This window comes from Vicugna pacos, chromosome 19, assembly GCF_048564905.1.
Source record: "Vicugna pacos chromosome 19, VicPac4, whole genome shotgun sequence".
Lineage (NCBI taxonomy): Eukaryota > Metazoa > Chordata > Mammalia > Artiodactyla > Camelidae > Vicugna > Vicugna pacos.
This window is the reverse complement of record NC_133005.1, coordinates 36,799,756-36,822,099: the sequence shown is the minus strand read 5'-3', so window position 1 is coordinate 36,822,099 and position 22,344 is coordinate 36,799,756. Positions and strand designations below refer to the sequence as shown.

Here is a 22,344-nt window from a genome sequence, read left to right as displayed (position 1 = left end):
CTTATTTTCTGGAAGATCTTGCAGCTAGTACCTCGGTCAGACTTGTACTTCGATTCTCTCATTTTTTTCTATCACACAAGCAGCATGTGCTTGCTGTTCAGAATCTCCTAATTTAATGAACCAGCTGTCAAATACCCGTGCAAATAAATACTCTTCCTCCCAGGGACGGTGATAAATATATGAATCTGTCCATTTGCTGAACACTGTGATTAGCAAGGATCCCAACTGCGGCCTAAGTGGCAAAAATTCAGAGCAAATGACTGCAGATGTCACGTGACTAGTGTGAAAGGGCCCTTTGTTAACTTCCTTGCCAGAGCGGTCAAAGCCAAAAGATTGACTTCATATATTTAATGCTGCCACAAAGTTTAGAAGACGGCTTACACCCTGCAGGATTTGCAGGAAGAGATACATTTCCTCCTCTTGGCTCCACTCCACGAGGCAAAAAGTGCCTGATATTCACTCTGGCTGCACAAGCAGTCGCTTGTGTATCCTAAGAAAAAGCACCTTATAAACTGCTAGCACTAGGCTCTCTGCTTAGACTGTGATGTCCCCCAGAACAGCCTTATGGCCAGGGAGACAAAGACTCTATTTTAAAACAGTTAAGTATCATAAAACAGCAGGGCTGTTTTAAAACATTTCAGCACTGTTTTTTTCCTTCAAATGTCTATCCTTTTAGACCAAGCCCACAAGCTGGACAGTATACCTTACTCACCTTTCTCCCCTTGAATGTTTTTGTTATCAAACATTTTTGTCTTCTTTCTAAATCAGCTCATTTAGAACTCATTCAGATCTACGTTATGCTTTTCCCTGGCAGCATACATACTAGTATATGACTACGTCATGGTTAATTTAACGACTCCTTGATGGATATTGAGACCGTTTCTATGTCTGATGTTGCAAAAGCTACAGCAAATATCCTGTGCGTAACAGCCAGGTCAAAGAGCATGTGTCTTTTAAATTCAGACTGATGTGGCAAACGACTCTCCAGAAAAGACAGCATCTGTGTCCATGCCCACCAACAGGACCTGTGCTCCACACACTCACATGAGAAGTGGGGAACCTTCAAACTTGAAATCTCATGGGTACAAAATGGAATTTGATGGCTGTTTTGCTTCACATTTCTTTACTGTGAGAGTCAGAGTCTTCAGCCACGGCTTTCTGAGAGGGGTGCTGTGGGAACAGTACCCACTGGACCAGAAAGAGACAGACCGGCTTCCAGACTCACTTCTTAGCCACGGGACCGTGTGCGAGTCATTTGCCCTTCTGGCACCTGAGCCTCCTTGTCTGTGGAATGAGTCAGCCTGCCCCTGACTCCCAGCACATGACAGCGTGGAATGAGTGCTTCGAAGTGAGACAGTCCACCGAAAATGCCAGGGGGGGCTGATGATGACAGGCAGGGCACAGCCACGTGGAGACCAGTGTAAAGGGACAGTGTGAGAGCGGTTCTTTTACCCCCAGGTATAAACAAGGAGGAGGTACATGGGTTCATCAGAGTGTGATGCTTAACTGAAACTGCTTAAAAGAAAAAGCCATCACGGTGTGGCCCAGCCCAACTACGACACCTCTAACACGTCCTTCAAGATGCTCTTGTGAACAAAGGGTCTGCGGACAAGCTTGGGAAATGCTGTAACTCCATCCTTCTCTTAGAAACTCACCATGCACGTTAGCTGAAGCCTTACAGTTCAGAAACTTGTTAAACTTTATTTGCCCCAGGATTTCCCAAACTCTTTTTTGACTATGGAGTCTTTTTTCACCTAACTCACATAAATATCGGTTCCAAGGAACACATTTTTGGAAATATCACTGTAATATATTACAAATACATGAGTCCCAAATGTTCATAATTAGTAGTTCTCAATATTTTTGGTCTTAAAATTATAGGTATCAACATTCCATTTGTTAGGTATTTGGTTTGCTTTCTGGAATGTGAAAGCCAGAGTAACAAGCGAAAGATAAGGGAGTGCGGTATCCGGCTCTGAGGAATTCTGTTGCCTCTTCTGCCAGGGAAAATCTCAACGGACTCCTAGCACCAGGCGAGGAAGAACAGCTAGCTCCGGGCGGACCCACGTGGGGCTACACAGAGGCAGAACTTACCGCACAAGAAGGCCACGGTCCGGAGGGTTTGCTGCATGAGGATCTGGGTGACGGGGGACAGGTTATGGTGTGTGTAGTGAGACATCACGATACCTGAGAACAGGATGGCCATGATGCCTGGAGAGGGAAAAAGGGGCAAAGCGCACAGATGTGAACAGAGCAGAAAAGCCCCTGCCGTGCGACATACAAATAACGCCTCACATTTCCCACAAGTCCCTGGGGCCTATACTGTTAGGTGTTTTAAGAAAAAGGAGAGGAAAATAATACCTGAGGCTGCAGAGAAATGCTAAGGGCCCTTGTCTCTGGCAGCTTCATTACTGGCTCGGTGACCTTGGGCCAAGTTTCCTCCCCTCTCCAAGCCTCAGCTTTCTCATCTGTACAATGGGACTAACAGTACTGGCTCATGGAACTGTTAGGAGGGTAATGAAGGTAAATCATGTAAAGTGCCCATCACAGGACCAGGGCAGGACAGGTGTGAGCCATCACTGTCATCCACGGACAAAAGGAGGGCAGGTGAACCACTCTTGGGTCAGAAATGGAACTTCAGAACTTGGGTATGGAGAACAGATGGATTTTGATTTACTTTTTTGTACTTTAATTTCGAATTTTCCCATAATCACTATGAAATATGAAAAGAGATGTGTTGTTTAAAAAAAGGTGATGTGTCTTTTCTGTAAAACTCTCTGTAAGAGAGTCTACAACTTCTGTTGCATACATGGGATTTGAGTCTCAGCTTCTGTCCACTGCCCCTAATCCCTGCTGAAGCGAGTCACATGGGTTGCCTCTCAGTGTCTCCCTGGCTGGGCAGCAGCAAAGACGTCTTTATTTCATGTAAGGAAGCTGAGACTTTTACAAAGTCACTAAACAAGCTGCCAAGATACATGAATTCCAACTCAAACTTTATAAGCAAAATTTTAACTCACTTCTGCCATTTTGTAGAAACAGATCACTGGCTAACTCCAATAAAAGAGTGAAAATCACAGAACTGCACTGGAGATGTTTCAACTGCTAAGCTTGCTGTATAAACAGTACCTTACAAAATACAGGAAAACCCTATTCTTTGTGGTGCCCAACAGGCATTTGTTGGCCAGAGAGACAGCAGTAGCTGGAACATTTTATCTCCTAGGACTCATAGGAAACAGCAAATTCTTTTGTTCTTTCATTTTTCCTATAAAGGAGGCTAAACAAGGAAATCCCAGCAACACTGCCCACGAGCCACACCTGACAAGCTCGGAGAAGGAAAAGGAGGGCAGGAGACTCCTTTACTTGCTACTTTAGGGCAGGGAGAAGACTCTGAAAGTCAAGAGTTGTTCTGAGCCTCTGCTCTGCTAGATAAACACACAAGACCCCAGGCTGTTCCCTCAATTCACCTGCTCCCCTCAGTCAGTTTCTGCAAGTGACCACTTGGAGAGCTTCTCCTTCCTGACTCTAACAAAACCACCAATGCCACAGGCATGAGGTGAAACGGAAGGGAGAGACCAGAACCTGGGTCTGGACCTTGACCCCAACCATGGAGACTGAGGGAAGAGGACACAGCACAGACACACTCTGTTCATATGGGATTGATCTTAAGGCTCTCCCTTCTGTGCAGTCCAATGCTAGATGGCTGGTTTCTGGGCTTTCAAAGGGCTTTGTTTCACCAGCCTGCTTCACTGCAAAGCTGAGACTTTGAAATTCTGACCCTGAAGGAAAAGTCAACTCCAGGGAAGCCTTCCAGGAACGGCCTTCCACCCACACAAAGAGGTCGTCATAGCCCGCGCGAGTCCCAGCACTAAACAACCACTCTAGAAGGCTCCAGGAAGTCAGATCTGACAGAGTAAGGTGGAAGTTCCCTTGGGATTGAACATCAGGAGAGCCCACTGCCAGCGCTTCAAGGGAGCTTTCCTGCCCCCTTGGCCTGTCGTGCCTCAGCGCTCTTCAACAAGGAGACGGGCTCAGGACAGAAGCAGTTTGGCTGGCCGGTTTAGCCAGGGGTCGGAAACCCGAACTCCTCAGGGGCCAGACAATAAAAATAAAGATAAAAATGATCAGTGGATGAGTGGCACACGGACAAAGAAGGCACCAGCCCAACTACAAAGGGCTGATGGCAGCCCTGTGGATAAGGACCTAGTGCTGACCACTCTTCCTTCTGTTTTTTGAGAGATAGAAACGTTTCTTATGGGAAATCTTCCAGCTTTTAAAGACAACAACTAATTCGAATGTTTAAGAATTTTCTCTACAGATAAACAAACCCCATCTGGGGGCTGAATGTGGACTGTATTAAACGGGCCCTCTGGCAGATGAAAGAGTGAACAGCCAGCCACCACCTTTATGCCAGTCTGGTCTGGGGTCAGGGCATCTCTTAAGTTCCAGGGACTGAAGGAAAGAATCAGGGTCATCAGTGGGTGCAAAAGCCCCAGGGACAGCCCAAGTGTCTCCCTTACGTGCCCTCCCTAAGCCAAGGTGACATCTCCACCACCCAGGCCACCCTCATCCACTGCAGCTGCCACCGGCACAGGCTGCAAAAACAGTGAAGGGGGAAATGGTGCCGAAAGGTTCATGCCTGGAGATAAAATGTCTGGATATTTGAAACATGCCCTGTAAGAAAGAATCCTGACACATTTACTTCTTTTAGAAGGCAAAATCATTTAAGGAAGCAGATGACAGTGCAGCGAACTGGTCAGCCTCTTAGAGGGAGAAGAGAGGGAGGGAGAAGGGAGGAAATCCACTTCTAGTCTCAGTTAAATCCATTGTTTCAAATGCAATTAAGGAACAGAGTAGAGGGATTCAAGTCCAAAAGGCAGGAGCTGAAAGTATCATGCACAATTTCTACCACTTGCAATTTACCGTGGGTACAACAGGAGGCACTTCTGAAAGGCTGAGTCAAACCACAGTCAGTTTTTTTCTGTGAATTGCCCAATAATAAACATATTTTGCTATAAAACATCCAGACTCAGGGGTAAAGAGTAAAACAAGAGACTCTATTCACACCGTCTGCCCAAAGGTAACTACCATTAACCGTTCGACGTGCAGCTTGCCAGCGCTTTTACTACGCCATTACGAAGTTCATACTATCTTTTAAAAAGTAGTAACAGGACCGTATTATAGATTATGGCACATATTCCTGGCACAGAGATTTTTGAAAACTCCTCTAACACTCGCATTTGTATGTATAACACAATCCTAACTCCTTCCAGGCCTACAGAACCCTGCGGGGCGGGGGCTGTGCCCCTCGGTCCCAGCCACACTCGTCTCCCTGCTCTTCCTGGGGTGTACCAAGTGCCCTCAGGCCTACCTGAGACCCTGAGCACCTGCTGCTCGGCTGCCGATCACTCAGTCCCCAGATCCTCCCCTGGCCGGCTCCTTCTCACCACACAAGTCAGCCCCAGTGCCACCCCTTCCAGGACACCTTCCTGACCCACTATCTCATGATGCTTCTGCCCCCAGGGCTACTCTATCACATTTTTCTGATTTCTTTTTTTAACCTCATTTCTCACTACCTGAAATTATCTTATGTGTTTGCTTACTTTTTTTTTTAATCTTTCTTTTGCAGAAAAACACCTGGTCTTGTCGTGTTTACTATAAGCTCTGATACCAAGGAGAGTTCTTGGCATAGCGTAGGCATTTAATAAATATTCACTGAATGGATGAATGAATGGTTTTTCTTTCTTAAAATTTAACAATATATCTTGGAGCTCTTTCCATGGCAGTACAAATTGGTCAAATTCATTAAGTGGCTGCATAGTATTTCATACGAAATATGGAGTCAAATGTACACAATCTTTCCCACTACTGATGACCATTTAGTTACTTCCAATTTTTCTCTCATAGGCAGTGCTGCAAAGGAATTCCTTGGATACACACCTGTGCACATGAGTGTTGTATAACACATCCCATCTTTGGCCAACATCTTCCCAACATTTTACATAAAGTGTTATGTCCTGATCAGTCTTACAAATTCATCCTTCAACCGCCAAAGTTCCATTCTCTGTGACTCACCCTGACAGAGAGTCGCTCTACCCAAGTCCCCTCCTTCAGCCCAGAGTTGGCCGGACTGGCAAGGGTGGAATCTGTTCATCTTTGAATTTTTAGAGCCAGAGGGCAAAGTGGCCCTCAAACTTGCTTGAATGAATGACAGTACTAGTTAGCGCTGACGGAACTAGAACAAAGACTCTGAGAATAGCTAATGCTTACTGAGTAATGATTAGGGCGATTATTCAATTTGCTGTTGAAATCAGGACACTTCTGAGGATAAAAGGGGGTGTTATTAATTTATTGTGTTGGAACAAAAGGGGAGAACTGGGAATGTCAGGGCTGACCAGGATGCATGGTCACCCTGACATGATGCACACTGATGCCTCTGCCAGGACTCTCACCTGCATCTTCACCACAAGCCTCAGGGGTACTTTTCTTATGTCTACTTCACACGAGGAAGTGGATGCTCAGAGTGGCTGAGTCTGCTGTCTGAGGTGACAGGGTTAATGAGAGGTGGAGCTCGGATGCAAACCCAGGTCTGTCTGGTGTCCTTAACCACTGTGATCTAAACATATAAATTTTGGCAAGTGATTCCTAGGGAAAGTGTCCTGCTCAGTGGTCCTGGTAACCACTCACTCAGTCCTTTGTGACCGTCAGGAAAAGCAGAGCACAAAGAGGAAGGAGAGGCCAGCACTGTCACCTTTCCTGTTCGTTCTCCTGCAGTACGAAGCTATCCTACCTGCCTCTGAGAACGCTGTGTGCCAAACAGCCCCAGGGCAGAGGTAGATGAGTGTGTTCTTGGCTTGCATGTGCTCTCTTTGGCCCCATTAGCGTGTACAGCAGAGGTCCCTAAGAAAACAAAACCCCTACAAACAGAAAACATGGCCTCTCTGAGGAAAAGACAAGAAAAATACTCCCTTGTTTTAATCACAAATTTCAAATGGAGGATGCATGAAATATGTGTCTTTGCCAACAGGTACTTAGTGTTCATCTCAAAGGGATGGAGAACAATTTAGAAAAACAGAGGTAAAAATAGCTAGGCTAGAGCCAAATGACTCATAGGTAATGTTTATGCGAGTGCCCAAACTCAGGAAACGTAAGAGAGGGAACGGGTCAGCAGATACCGCGATGAAATGATCCAAGAGAACTGGCTCGGGATTAAAAACAAACAAGACCCTGAGGTTTACAAAGTTCTCCAGTGAAAATGGGCAGAGTCCTCTCTGCTTCCTCCTTGGCAAGACCTGCTCACAGAGAACCCATGTGTGACTCCAGACAGTGACCTGCGGGAAGGAGGATTCTGTCCAACGGAGTCATCAGAAACTGCCGGGACTTCCCCTTTGCCCATGAAGAAATAACTGCTACGCAAAGTGCCGTCCTGCCATAAACAACTAGCAAACCTGATAAAAGAGATGAGGCAAAACTGTTTTCTGATGTTGAACAGGAGGCAGCGTAGGGCTTGATTTCTGTCAGAAAGGCAACAAGGTGGCCACCTCAGCCTCAGCCCCAGCCCAGCTTACTGGGTGGATGGAGTTTCCAGGCTGAGGGAAGGGAACCCCAAACTGAGTCCAGCAGTTTCAGTCTTGCTGGGAAGAGGAGCCAGATGAGAGACGGCGGAGGCCAAAGCAGCCAGAATACCTGAGAGGAGGCACTGCCCAGAGGGCAAGCTCTGGGGAGCCACACCCGGGTCTTCTAGAATCTTGGGCCAGTATCACTCTGCACTCGAGTGGGGCGAGATTCCAAGAGGTTGGGGAAAGAATTTTAAAAGGAATAGGCTGAATAATTGCTTAAGTGGACACAGAGCTGGGAATAGTTTGTGCTCCCACCAGGCAGAGTGGAATAATCTCATAATCTGTGAGACATGAGGTACAGTCCTTAGAAGGGCAAGGCCTTCATTCCTAGGGCTACTCTGGACCTGCCCTGACAAAGTTTAAAAGCAGACCTCAAAAGGATTAACCTGATTCCAAGGAACTTAGATACGTGCCAGAAGAAAGTCCTCTCTGAAAGAACACAATAAAATCCAGTATTCAACAACGCAATAAAGTTCACAATGACTGGCATCCAATCAAAAATGAGTAGGCAAGCTAAGAGTAGGAAAATGTGAGTTATAAACAGAAGAAAATTAATTGACAGAAACAGACCCAGAATTGACTGAGATGATGGAACAGCAAACAAGGACATTAAAACAGCTTTAATAAATATGCTCCATATGCTCAAGAATGTAGAGATAATCATGGACACGATGTGGAGAGAAATGGAAGATATAAAAATGACTCAAAGAGAACTTCTGTAGATGAAAAATCCAGTATCTGAAATGAAAAATACACTGGATGGGATCAACAGGAGATTGAGCATGGCCGAAAAAGAGACTATCACAAAAAAGAATTTTTTCTTTTTAAAGGCAAAGGATATTGTAATTGGAGTCCCAACAGGAGAGCAGAAAGGAACAGAAAAAATATTTCAAGACATGAAAAATTTATCAAATTTGATGAAAGCTATAAACTTGCACAAACTATTAACCCAAGAAACTCAAGGAATCCCAAGAATAATTTATAAAGAGAACCGAGGCACATCAAAATCAAATTGCGACACACCTATCAAAATGGCTGAAGTTTTTAAAATTAAAATAAGTGTTGGTGAGGATATGAAGCAGCTGGAACTCCCTCATACATTCTGGTGGTAATGCAAAATGGTCCCGGAGTTTCATGAAACACTTGGCAGTTTCTGATAAAGTAAAATATATACCTACCGTGTGACCTGGCAACCTTACCCAGCAACATCCCAAGATAAATGAAAATACGCACAAATATTCCTAGAGAAAATCTGGAAAAGTCCAAATGTCTTTCAAATGGTGAATGGAAAAAATGGGCTCAATTTGCTGTTTATACTGGTTTATACTAGTGATATACAGTAAAATCATGGTGTGTCTCAAGAATATTACTATAATTGAAAGAAATGAGTCACAAAAGACTACATACTACATGATTTCCTTTCTATGACATTTATATTCTGGAAAAGGCAGAACTATAGTGAAAGAACTCAGTGGGTGCCAGAGCCCAGGGCCCAGGGATAGGCAGAGGGATTGACTGCCCTTGGCAGTCTGACTGCATCCTCTGAGTGAAAGCTCTTTGGACGGCTTGTTTTGAGAAAGAGGCAACACTGGGAGAGATACTTTGATCTCTGCTACAGGGTGGTGCATAAAGAGCAAATGTGACGGAGACAACACTGAGCTTCTGGATCCAGCCAGGTCTAAGTCCAGATGTGTCCCTAGAGAGCCAGTAAACCCCCCCTTACTGCTTAAGCTCTTCTGAGTTATAACTGTCTCTTGTGATTGAGAGTGACCCAAATTACATAATCTCTTTCACCGGGCAGGACAGCGCACCGTCAACCCCAGCATTTCAATGCTCTCCGTCACTTACCCGAGAGTGAAATTCCTTCTGCGAGCCCATAAGGAAGATAAGCAAAAATGATCATCATGCCAAACTCCAAGGAAGGCGTTTTCCTCAAGTCAATATGCTTTAGCACGTGAATGACAATTGTCAAGGAGAAATAATCAAAGGACAGTTGACAGTGAGCTAGAGAAGTCACAGAACTGCTGCCTTCCAAATCTAAATGAAAGATAAACAAACAATGGATACAAAGATTTGGGAACATTCCAAGGTAAACTGAAAATTTGTCATTATGGATTTTTTTCTTTGCAGGGAGACTCTTATTTGAAGAAAGGGAATCTGACAAAAGACGGAGAGATATAAATTTCTGAGACAAATGGTAGGAGAAAATTAAAATCACCCTAAGTCAATTCATTTGGAAATGCTGACTTGGATGGCTGAGAGCTGGGGGTGGGGGCTAGGGGCAAAGCTGCAGACAGACTGAGGACAGGCCACACTGCAAGGTCCCTTCCAGGGCCACGTCCCTCTTCCACTCCTCTGATGACATTAGATGAGATCACTAATGGGGCTTCCAGAACCCTGGGGTTCAATGAAGGACCTTCTTTCTGATTTTTGGACATTTATAAACTTACACTCCTGTGAAAAGGAGAGTCTTCCACATGTTCAAATGTTGTTCACATGCCTGTACTGGAGCTCACAGCACTACTTACTGGGCTTCATTACAGTAGATGCGTTGTCCGCCCCATATTTAAAAGAAAGAGATAAATATAGAGGAAAATACTGATCTGGTAAAAGTTTTCTTTTCCATTCTGTTTATTGGTACAACATGAGAAGTTGTCAGCCAACTCAGTAGAGCCTTTAGACTTCTGGACAAAGGAGTTGAGGGGAAAATTCACAACAGGATGGCAGACAAACATGCCTGTCTCAGGCAACAGAGGCTTTTCTGGCCATCTGTGAGACAAACTGCTGATGGAGGAGGGCCAGGTGGCCATCTCCCCAAGACGCACACAGGCTTAGGATCACACAGAAATGATCTGATGCCTGTTCCTATTTTAAACATGAAGAATTTTCTACATCAATAAAGGTGTCAACGGCCTTAACAAGACTCTTTGCTCCTCTGGCTGGAAAAGCTTATGGGTTGTTAAGCAACAAAATCAGTGCAGACAACTTAGATGGAGCTCACTTTGAAAGTCTCTTTTCCGGTCCTTCCAGATAAATAGTTTCAGTGGGGTAGAGATTTTCTCGATTTGATATTTTCAAAGGAAATTAATTTCCAATTTTCTGAATGTGAAACGTGAGACAGTGGAAAATGAAACTCATCTGAAAGTGGTCAGCATACTCTGGGAACCGAGAAGCCCTCAAAATCAGACCTGGTATCCAATAGTTCACATGTTTTTCAGGCTTTGAAAAGTGACATCCTAAATTTCACATGTTAAATTTTAAAATCTTCGAGCTTAAATTAAAGTGTTCCTGAAACCAAAACTAAGCATAAAAATCCTCCTTCAAATATGACTTTAGACTAAAATGGGCTCCCTTAAGGAACTGGAGAAAATGACGTGAGATGGATGTAATTAAGAATAATCTTCTCAGCCACGCGTTTTCATCATATTAAAAGGATATTAATGCAGAGATTAAGCCAGTGAGAGTGCCGAGTGCTGCTGAGCCAAAGAACATTTTGAGGAAGTAGCCAAGGGCTTGTAAAAATGTCTGCCACCCACTGACATCTGATACATTTTTCCTTGTTAAACCTTCAGCTGTGCTAGGAAGCAAAAGAAAAACAGAAAGAAATTAAAATATGATAGACAAAGTTTTAGAAATTAACGTAGAACTCAAAACTTACTTCATGCTTATTCTCTTTTATTCATTCCAACATGCAAACCACTAGTCAAACATTTATTTGTTCACCTACTTTGTTCCAGGCACCCTGTTAGTTTCTGGGGCTTCAGAGATGAGAACAAGTCCCTGCCCTTAGGGGGCTCTATAGTCTAACTAGGGACAAAAACAAGACTGGAACAAGGACGGTCTCGAGAAAACCCTGTGTAGAAACAGGGTGAGCATCTCACTCGGATGGGTAGTGGGCAAGGAAGGTTCTTCATGCCCTATGGGCTGGGTTTAGACTTAGGATAAAGAAGAGTTAACCAGGTGAAGAAATGAGGGAAAGCACCCAAGGCAGAGGGAGCAGCGTGCATGGAGGCAGGGAGCCCAGGACCATGAGCAGCACGGCCTAGGAGCATTCAGTCACGCAGATCATTGTGGGTAAAACGGGAACACGGCGTCGGGGGAGGGGCCGGTGGGGAGGACGTGCCAGGAGGTAAGACGGGAGCAGCAGGCAGCGCCAGGACCTGTGCGAGGCTTTGGACGAACCAAGCCAAGGAGTTGGTATTTCATCCTGAAGGCCCTGGGGAATCACGGGGAAAGTTTTCAATGTGGGGTGAGGGTGGGGGACTGGGGATCCTGTGATATAAAACCTAAAGTCAAGGCTGTGGCATGAAGTCTGAGTAGAATGGAGTACCCTAAAGAAGAAATATCAGTGGGTAAGGCCGAGTAGGGGGGATTTGGGAGGCATCAGGAGGAAGAACTGAAAAACCTTTCCTTTCACAGTTAACAGAACAAAGTAAAATGCCAGAAGCCATTAAGCCATTAAACTCAATTGTTGCTTTTATCCCTAAAGGTAAAACCATTTTAATAGAGTTCTTCTCATTAAACATCCTCCCAGCAGATTCCACCCTCTCTCAGATCCACCCACTTCTCTCCCTCTCTCCCCTACTATCCTCATCCCAGGGCTTCTGCTTCATGGGTCTCTCTCTTTACATCCTGGTCTTCCTAGGAGCACCCATTCTCCACTCAGTGGCCTGAATAATCCCCTTAAAATGCACATCTGAACAGGTTACTCCCCTGTTCAAAGCCTGTCGACGATTTCCTGCTGCTTTTAGGAAGAAGCTCAGTCTTCTAAGCAGGACCTGACTCCTCTCCACCATAGCTCTCGAGCCCATCTCCTCATTCATGCTGGGCCCCACTGCCACTGTCACCACCCTGTAGAGCATCCGTCAACCTTCCTGGGCTCTAGCTGACTCTGGGTTTGTTCCTCAGGGACACCTGCTTCCACACAGGCCAGCCCATTTACAGGCTCTCTTGGTGCCTGACTTCTCCATAGCATGCGAAACTCATGAATCATTCCACGAGGACCAAGCCTGTGTCCATCTTGTTCACTGCCATATGTTCAGAGCCCAGCACAGAAAAGGCACTTAACAAATTTTTGTTGAATCAGTAAACAAAACAAGGAATTGTTAATGGCAGTATTCAGCTTCATTAATCAGCGTTTCATGAATTGGTATAATTTTAAAGCAGGATAAGAGTGGCTTCGTGAGAAAACCTCAGCTTTCCATGGTGATTCACAGCACAATATAACATCATAAAGGTTCTGAGAAGTCCTGCAAAAAAGAAAACTAACTTTTTTTCACACAAAAATTTTCCAAACTCACCCAAATGCACAAGCTTCCCCATTCTCTTTCTTTGCCAGCAGATCACAAGTGAACATCCCATCTTGGGAAATGCTGGGAGCCAACAGGGTTCTTACTGGGAAAGTGCTCTTGAAGGCTAAGGTCACGTCTAGCTCCCAAATAGGTCTGTGAACCACATGCGTAGCGTCCTGCCCCCACCCCATTTCATTACCACAGCAGAACACTGGTTAGGAACACTGCTTTCTTTTCATGCAAAGGAGGCTGAGGCCCAAAGAGAGTGGCTAGCCGAGTGAGGTCACACCAGTGATTAACAGCGGACCCAGGGCTCAGGTCAATGGTTTCTGAACTCAAGATAAATGAAGGTAGAATCTGGACTCTTTCTGGCCTGGTAATTTTTGTACATTTTATTTTTTCAGGTCATGTTCCTCACAACTTAAAGAATAAAAAACAATGCTGCTTCAGGATCCATTTCATGACCTTTCAATGCAGCTAGAGAGAACAAAAGGTTTCCTCTACAGCAATTGTTACAAGAATAATTGTCATTAGTAACAATTCAAAGCTAAAAGTAATTTAATTAAAATTAATGAAGAAACAGAAGATACTTAGTTTTCTGACACTTATAAAAGTGAAAACATTTAAACAGGGGTAATCCATTCACATATTCAGTTACAAAAATAAATGTGTCATTGGATCACTTAGAAAATGGTCATTTATGAAGTATAGCCTTAAAAACAAGATGCGATTCTACCTTGTAACCAAGGAAAGCTGATGACAGCTCCCTCCCGTCCTATAAAAACAAGGCAGGCCAGCCATGCCCTCTCTCTCCCCCCATCTCCCTCTTCTACCTAAAAATGCCTACCTGGCTCCCAGATAACTGATCTGAGAAGCCTTTCTCAAAATCCTTCACAGTGGTAGCTAAGGCATGCACTGTGTTCACTTTTCTATGAGCATCTTTCTTCCATCTTGGACAATGTTCATCAAATTCAACTGGTCTCTGAGCAGGTCTGGCACACACACCAAATGCTGAGTGGACGACCACCCTTTAGCATGTCTGGGGAATCAGTGAGGCTGGATGTGGCTTAGGTCAGTCACACCTACCCCAGCCTGTGTACCAGCTGCAGTGGAAGTGGAGGCTGGAAACCACATATGCATGTGGTCCACAGATCCAATTTGGGGAACTGTCATCATAGGTGATCTTGGCCTTCAAAAGCACTTTTCCAGGAAGATTCTCTGGCTACTTACAATGACTCCATCATTTCTCATTTTAAAAAGAAATTATCTCCTAACCTTTGGTTTTTCTGCAGCAAAGAGACCTGGAAAAGCTTAGAAAAGATCCTATTTCTGACAGATTAAAGCAAAAAATAAATTAGAGACAAAACAGATGAGTTTCGCTCCTAATGTATAAAAATAATTTGTGATGTCACCTCTAATTCAGGCAAAATTCTTTGTCACAAATGTTCAGTATATGTAACCAGGACTCAAGATAAAAGTAAAAACCAGAAAGCTAAGAAGATTTCAAAGTCAATCTTCAGAAAAAATACTGCCGTCAAAAATTTTTAAAGGTCTTACATCATGATATAGATAATTTCCAAATAAAGCTATAGAAATTTTTGCCAAGAGAAATGTGAAAAAGCCAACAATGGGGAACTGATTAAATAGATCATAGTAAATCTACACATGGAATACTCTGTAAGTAGTAAAATGATGTTATGGAAGATTATTTTTTCAATAAAATAATCTGTTCAATGGAAAACTTACAATACAGTATATATCTATCTAAATTAAAAATCCTTCCTCCATCCCTCCTTCCCTTTCTCTGAGTTTTCTAAATTTCATATGAAGAATATAGGTATTACTTCAGGATATACACACACACACACACACACACACATTCACACACCCACCCACAGACACACACATAGGTACACATACGCATACTATATATATATTTGTTTTGTTCAAGGTCTGCTGAGTACTTATTTCAAATAAACAGCATTTGGTAAGTTCTTCCTGCAAAAGTAGGACAAAATCAGAACAAACATATGAAATAATAATTAAGGGACAGGAGCAGAAGAGGAAAGAAGTTGATCTCAGCTTAACTGGTGGCAGATGCTTTTTCATATAGACCCCTATTTAACTATTTAATCCTCAAATCCAATCCTAGGCTGAGACATTATCACCGTCACTTTACTGATGAGAAACCAGTAGCTCAAAGAGGTGAAGGAGCTGACCCAGGATACCGCAGCAATGAGGGGCCATCATTGGGACGTGAACCTAGCTCAGCTTGACTCCCAAGCCTGGGCTCTTTCCATTATAAAACATTCTTTTGTTCCAACATAAGAATTCTGAATGTAGTCTACAGCAAGGCTTTTAAGAAAATGCTGACTACCACAGAGTGGTTATGCTTTGCAAGAAATCCCACAACAAAGGAGACAAGTCCAAATTAAATGGAAATTCTATTTTTTTTTTTTAAATGGAAGTACTGGGGATTGAACCAGGACCTCGTGTATGCTAAGCAAGAGCTCTACCACTAAGCTATACCCCTCAACCCCGGACATTCTATTCTTTAACAGAACACAGATTGGCCCCTAAATTTCTCTTAGCTCATCTCTGATACACTGTCGAGGGCTCTTTTCTTCAATGGCTTTGTCTGTGCCTTCTCTGTTTTTTGGTAAAACTGCTTGGGTCTCTTGCCCATACATACTAATGATCACCACAAAACGTGGAGTGCAAGGAAACAGCCCTGCGGCAGATGAACACATTTGAAATGATCTTAGATTCATTTCCTTTTCCCAATGACTTCTTGACATTTTATGATTCAAATTTAACTTCTCAGATCCTATCAATAAGGGCAATGATACTAACGAACATTTGAAAAATCTGTAGTTTCCAAAGGAGCTTTCACATAACAGCATCTTAGGGTACCTGATAGTACCACGACCTTATCCTACAGCTGCAAAAAGGAAGGTGACGTGCATCAGCTCCCAAGTGGGAGAGAAGGGCCTCTGTCAGCCACTTTTGTCTGGAACAATGCTGCCCAAACACTGATCCCTCAACTGGCTGTGCCATTATCCCCTGGAGAACTTATTAAAAACCTAGGTTTTAGGACTCACCCCAGACCTCCTGAATCAGAAGCCTTGAGGATGGGGCCTGGGAGTATCACATTTAATAAGCACCCCTGGTGATGCCGATGAGAAGTTGGGCTCAGAAGCACTGTTAAAAGTAGGTCCTAAAAGGTGGACTCTCCTCTAAACACCCTGGGCCTTGACAGTATTCCTGGGACATGTCAAAGCTTGTCAGGACAGAAACAGAAACAGTGAACCCAACACCCAAAGGACAAGAAATTGTACACGCAGCTGCATCCTCTCATACAAGGACCTTCAGTCCCGTCACTTGAAGAAAGCACACTTACTTGGTCAGGACAATGGAGACTGCGTCATTGAGAATGCTCTCCCCAAAAACCAGCATGTTGAGCACTGGGTCCACATGAAGTGCATTGAAAATAGCAATAGTAGCCACTGGATCCACAGCAGAAATTAGGGAGCCAAACGCGAAACTGTCAAGAAGAGAAAAGGGAGGGGTAATTCTGTAACACTTAACACTTGGTCCACACAGGAAGATATTGACGTCAAAGGCTGCACTTAGTAATAACGTAACAGTACACACTGTAGCTGAAGTAACTACAGAAAATGGTGCCTTCTTTTCCACTTATAGTATCTGCTAATTGACACTGTGGTGGAGCAGTGAAAGGCCCACTCTACCAGGAGTGGTTAGGAATGGCCTGGCTTTCCACTGGAAGTATTAAGACTTTATTTTGACCAATGACGGTGGGAAGATTTTTGCTTAAATATGTAACAGACCTCTTGGCCTTCTTGGGCAGAGCAGCTAGAACCATGATGGCTTGGAGGCCCTCCCTCAAATGGCCCAAGTGCTCCCAGGTCTCACCTCTGCTTTGCCCCCGGCCACCAGGCCACCAAAGTGCCATCTGTGAACAATCCCAGCCTCCATTCAGATTTGCAACATCTAAAAAGTGCCAAAGTCAGCAGCAAATCCAGCATGCTTCAGGGGACGGGTGGCTTGGGTGGCAGACACCAACACCAATGCTGGCTCTCACCAGGCCAGAGGCTCTCACCAATAGTGCCCATGAAGGTCTAATTACCTCTAACATATACCCACTAATTGCCTAGTATGTTTCAGGCACTGAGGCTAATAATAACGGCAAACATTTATGTGGCATTTACCACGTCCGAGGCACTGTTCTAAGCACTTTATGTACAGCAACTCAATAATCCACACAGCAACCACAGGAAATAGTACTAGTATTTCTCTGATCACACAGGAGAAAACTGAGGGATATGAGGTTAAGGAACTCATTCGAGGTCAGAAAGAAATTCTGAGCCAGGATCTAAACACAGGTCATCTGCCTCAGAGCCGGTGTTCTTAACCTCTACTCTGGATACAGCAAAACTCAGAGACTAAGACCAATTTAGAAAATGGCAAGTGTTCCAACGGGAGTCAGGGTGACGGGAGAGAGTAACATGGCAGGGTGGTGTCGGGGGATGGTGTAGGGAGCGCTTAGACTGGGTGGTCAGCAAAGGCCTCTGTGAAGAGATGACACTTACTTAAACAAGGACCTACATGCAAGAAGCAAGTAGGCCAAGCCAAAACCTGGGGGAATTGACAAGAGCAAGCTACCTCTGAGGTGGAGCAAGCTTGGATGCCTGAGAGGCAAAACAGGGAACGTGGCAGTAGCAGGTGACAGTGAGTGGCCGGAGACGTTAGAGGCCAGACACGTCAGAGGCTGGGAGGGACGCTGGGAGGGAGGCAGGGCCGGATCACCTCACGGGGCCTTGTGGGCTGCCTCAGGAGCCTGGATGATTATTCTTTCAGCCCATGTGTCTTTTTCCCCTTAGAGTTCTTGCAAGCCCTCAATTCCCTCAACAGCTGTGCCTGGCACGGCTTTCCTTCCAGCTCAGCAGAACGGCTAGGTCTGCCCCCTACCATAACACAAGGCAAAACACAGAGCCCCAAGGGGACAGCCTGGTCAGCAGAACGGCTAGGTCTGCCCCCTACCATAACACAAGGCAAAACACAGAGCCCCAAGGGGACAGCCTGGGTAGAGACATAAGTCAGAGACTGTCCACCCTCACCAAGCTTGCAGTCTGGAAATGAAGAGGAGCTCCTTGGCCTGGACCGGAGTGTGCTCTGTCCACTAACATCACCAGCAGGCACCCATAATCATTTGACTCGGGCTCAGGGAGAGGAGTGCTGGCGGGATGGGATGCCTGGCTGCCTTACAAGTTACAGTTCTCATCATAAATCAATAATCTGGCATTCTGGTTTCCATAGCAGCTCCCTGTGGGTTTGATTACTGTGAATTCACGGAGGAGAGCCTGCTTACTTCAAGGACAGCCTCCAGGTTCCAAGCTGAGGAGCAGGCCCCAAAAGACGTCTCAGTTCAGACTTCAGGTCTCAGAATTTCCCTGTCCTCACAGAGACTGTCATGTGTATGATGAGCTGTGACTTGACCTGCCTCTCGCTTCGCTGTGAGTGCCAGGGGTGGGTGCTGTGTTTTAGTCATGAGTGTATTCCCAAGATGTGTACTGAGCATGGCCCAGAAATATCTGTGGAAGGCAGGCAAACAGGCAGGCAGGCAGGAGAGAGAGAGGGAAGGAAAGGTAACTCTACCCACAGCTGCCAGCCAGGGAGGCCCCGACTTGTTAGCAGCTGGCCTTGAGACCCTCGCTCTGCAACCAGACACAGGGATTCTTGTTTCTCTGCCCCTTCTTTTATTCCCACTCTCATCACCCACAGCAACATAACAGGGGCCTTGAAGGAAGAGGAATGTCTAAAGAGTGTACCCCCAAGCGAGGGTGGGGACCTGGGGGCCTGTGATGAATTGTGCACTGAGTGCTGATTTTGTGCGGCTCAGCTGGCCACTCCCTCTGTTCCCCAGTAAGTGCAGAGTGGACAGCACCCAGCACTCCCATTTTCCATGCATGTAGTTGTGTGGGGGCCCTAGGAGCTGCGTCTTCTTCACTCTCCATGCATGTAGTTGTGTGGGGGCCCTAGGAGTAGGTGGGAGACCGAAGCTTGGTCAAAAAGGGCCATTGCCAGGCATTTCACCAGGTCGCTGGGAATTAAGTTGGCCTTTTCAGTAGAGATGGCTGAAGTGAGGGTGACAGTGAGCTCAGAGCCATCGTGCTGCCATGTGGGGTGAGAGCACCCAGGGATGACACTGTCCAGGGAAGAGCTGAGCTAACAGTGAGAGGAGAGAGTCCTGACACTGTGGGCCCCCAAGGCTGTCATGCCAGAAATTGTCATGTCAATTGGAAATTGAAGAGCAGGAACTAGAAGACGGCCTGATGAATGGACAGAGGGATGGACAGATGGAAAGATCTGTGTTAAAGCAAATCTAGTGAAACAGTCACTGTAGAATCTAAGTGGTCATGTGGGTGTCCACTGTACAGTGCTTCACTTTTTCTGTGTGTTTGAAATTTTCATAGTAAAAAGTTGGACAAAATGCTTTGCCTAAATCATATAATACATTTAGCTTTGGTTGAGAATCTAAATTGGGGCACAGTATTTCTGACAGTGAACACAAGAAGTCTGAAATAGGAACTGCCTGAATCATGGAGAGGCCCGAATCTAAGAGGTCATTTAATCTTGCCATCAGCTGCTCCACTTCATGCCTTACCACCCAGCCTTCTAAAAGGCCAGAAGCTAGAAGTTCAACTTAAAATGTGTTTTCTTTATTTCATCATCTCAAAAGATAGCAAATTCGACCAAACAAAAAGAAAACAGAGACAGGAAGCTAATTCAGGGTGTGTCCATGAGTGAGCGAGCTCTCCAGCAAAACACCAATGAAGTGAAATCTTCTGTGGAACAAAGTTATTTTTCTATTTTCTATAGTGCAAAGGTCTTTGGTCCATGAGTCTCATGTTTGACCTGCATGGTGTTTTGAAAAATTTGGATTAATTTGTCAACATTTCAAAACAGGAAAATTCCTTATTAAAATCTAGAAACTTGGCCTGTTTTGAAAAAAAAAATTAAGTACCTGGTAATCCTGGCCTCATATTCTCATGTGGTAATTACTTGGTGGAGCTGAAAAGTGGCTAACCCCTTCAGACAGGGTGGGTTCTCTGGTTCACCACCGTCACCACCCCAGACACACACCTGGCCAGCTTCACTTCTGTTAGGGGCTTTGCCTGGCCCTGAAGCCATGTGGGTTTGTGACTGCTGGTTAACTTCCCCCGAGAACCCCTCCCTTCCCATGCTATGGGATAGCCATTTTCTAGGAAGAAAGGAAATGTCTGCACACACAGAAAGAAGCTCTACTTGACTCTTATTCTGCATGTCTAAGGGCCATTTCCGTTCCTACTTTCCTCCTGAACATCCTAACCATTGGTTCAATTCAATTGCACAAGGGTTTATCTAGCATTTTTTGTATCTCTAACCAGTTGCCCCAAAACAGGTTGAAGGATTGAATGCTGTGACAACTTCCTTTACACATACTGGATGTTGAGCATTTCTTTTCTGTTGCCCTACAAAATGCAGGGCATCAATTCTGCTTTACATCTGATCCTTGTGGAACAGGAATGTGACTTTTGCTACTTGTTTATATATCAAGACTATCTTACGACAAAAGCTTTGAAATTCATGTCCCTGGGGAGAAAATGAGATTGGATTTGATGTTATCAGAAGCACATTTCTCACGAAAAGGGCCCCAAGATTCTAATCTCCAAGTTGCGACTAATGGCTGTAAGCTCTGGTTGGCCCAATGGAAGGGACCCAGGGCTGAGCACTGGGCCCCACTTTCTAGCTCCCCAGCCCTGCCACAGACAGGACAGAACCAACCGCTCCTGGGAGAGAAGCACAGATCAAGGCTGCACACCCACTGGACTTCTCAGGGAGGGGAAACCAGGCTGCACTCCGTGTGTGCACTTTTTTAGCACTAGATGTGGTATCTTCCAAGAGACAGCTGTCTAGGTTGCTTCTTGCTAAGCTGATTATGAAAATTCCTGGACTGGGCTCCCAGACAGCAGCTCGGACTGCCCCATGGAGTGGCTTCAGACCGAGGAGGATAACCACAAGAGAGCCCTGGCCCTGCCTGCTCCTCCCACCCCAACCCCACCCCCTTGGTGGGAATCCCAGAGTAAAGATTCACACCTCACTCCATCTCTGTTCTATCAAGAAAACAACTTTTCCTTATGGCTGTTGAAAAGCCTTAGAAATGACCGGAAGATGATTCTTAATGATAAGAGGACAGTGGTGCAGCATGTGGGGTGTGTGTGGAGGGGGCAGTAACTAACCAGAGTTATTCCCTCCAAAGCTGAAACTATACGAATCGTATCAATCAGCAACCCTCTGACTGGAGATCTTCAGAATTCCTGAATAAAGTTTTGATTCACTTCAGAGACAAAAATTTATTCAGAATAGATTCTACAGCAGAAATCATCAGCAAAACAAAAAGAGAGACAGAATAGAGAAGTACCACACCCAGGAATCAATGTAGAGAAAACTTTCTCCAGTTTGAAAAGTAGCCACATGGGTGTTACAGTATGAAAGATTTACCTGTCTGTCATGTTGAGTTTAGAGATTACATCAGCCTGTAAAATAAAACACACAAACACACAGACACAAAAAAAACCCCTGGAGAACAGCCAAGAAGATTGAAATGTCCATTAGTGCTTTATTACAAACTAATAAGGACATTAATCTTCAGTCCCCAAACCACTTGAAAAATAAAGAAGACTCCAAAGTTTTAGTTTAAGCATGCATTTGATCGTCATACAACAAAAGTATGAAAAAGAATGTTACATTTTTCAGGTCAAATTAACAAGTTTTCTTTTCTAAAATTTATTCCCATTTGATGCTAGAAGCTGAGCACTGAAGAAGGTTGCATGACAGATTTATTCTGGTGCCGTTGAGGCAGCAGTGAAGGTGAAAATTAGATGGAATGGGCTTTAACTGATTGCTACTGAAAGAAGCAAACACATCCGACACATGTAAAAGAAATCTGCCAGCCACCCCAAGGCCTGAATCTCAAATTTTGTTTGTGGAACTGGGGCAGACAAACTTTCAGCGACTGACCATATTGGGAAAGAACTGTGGCATGCATAGACGTGCATAACGCAGAGCTACAAATACTACCTTCCTAGGTAGGTCTGCTTTAAATTAATTCAAATTAATTTGAACTCAAAAGCACAAAACACTTAATTGCTGACACTGGGAATTGTTTTAGCAATAGTGGAAAATCCAGGGGAAATAATTCTACAGGAGGACAGTTTAGAATTGAGTGAACATGTTCAGAATCATCTTTGATTTTTAAAATGAAAATTTTTATTAAGAAAATAGTGTTTAACCTTGATTTAGTCTGATAACATAATTGATACTGTTACAATCTGAAGATCTTGATGGTATATATTCTGCTTTCTTTTTAGGTATTC

General features: G+C 44.6%; 1 protein-coding gene across 5 annotated transcripts in view; it reads right to left on the bottom strand.

Moving 5' to 3' along the window:
• The window catches only part of SLC9A8 (solute carrier family 9 member A8), a 63,804-nt gene that overhangs the window by 14,279 nt on the left and 27,181 nt on the right, over window positions 1-22,344 (bottom strand). For all 5 annotated transcript variants that reach the window (XM_006206665.4, XM_072944372.1, XM_031687705.2 and 2 more), the window contains 5 exons: window positions 21,470-21,504; window positions 16,308-16,451; window positions 11,055-11,193; window positions 9,465-9,570; window positions 2,095-2,211 (listed from right to left, as the gene is read on the bottom strand). In XM_006206665.4, coding sequence (XP_006206727.1) covers window positions 2,095-2,211; window positions 9,465-9,570; window positions 11,055-11,193; window positions 16,308-16,451; window positions 21,470-21,504 — 541 coding nt within the window. The remainder of the gene's footprint in view (window positions 1-2,094; window positions 2,212-9,464; window positions 9,571-11,054; window positions 11,194-16,307; window positions 16,452-21,469; window positions 21,505-22,344) is intronic.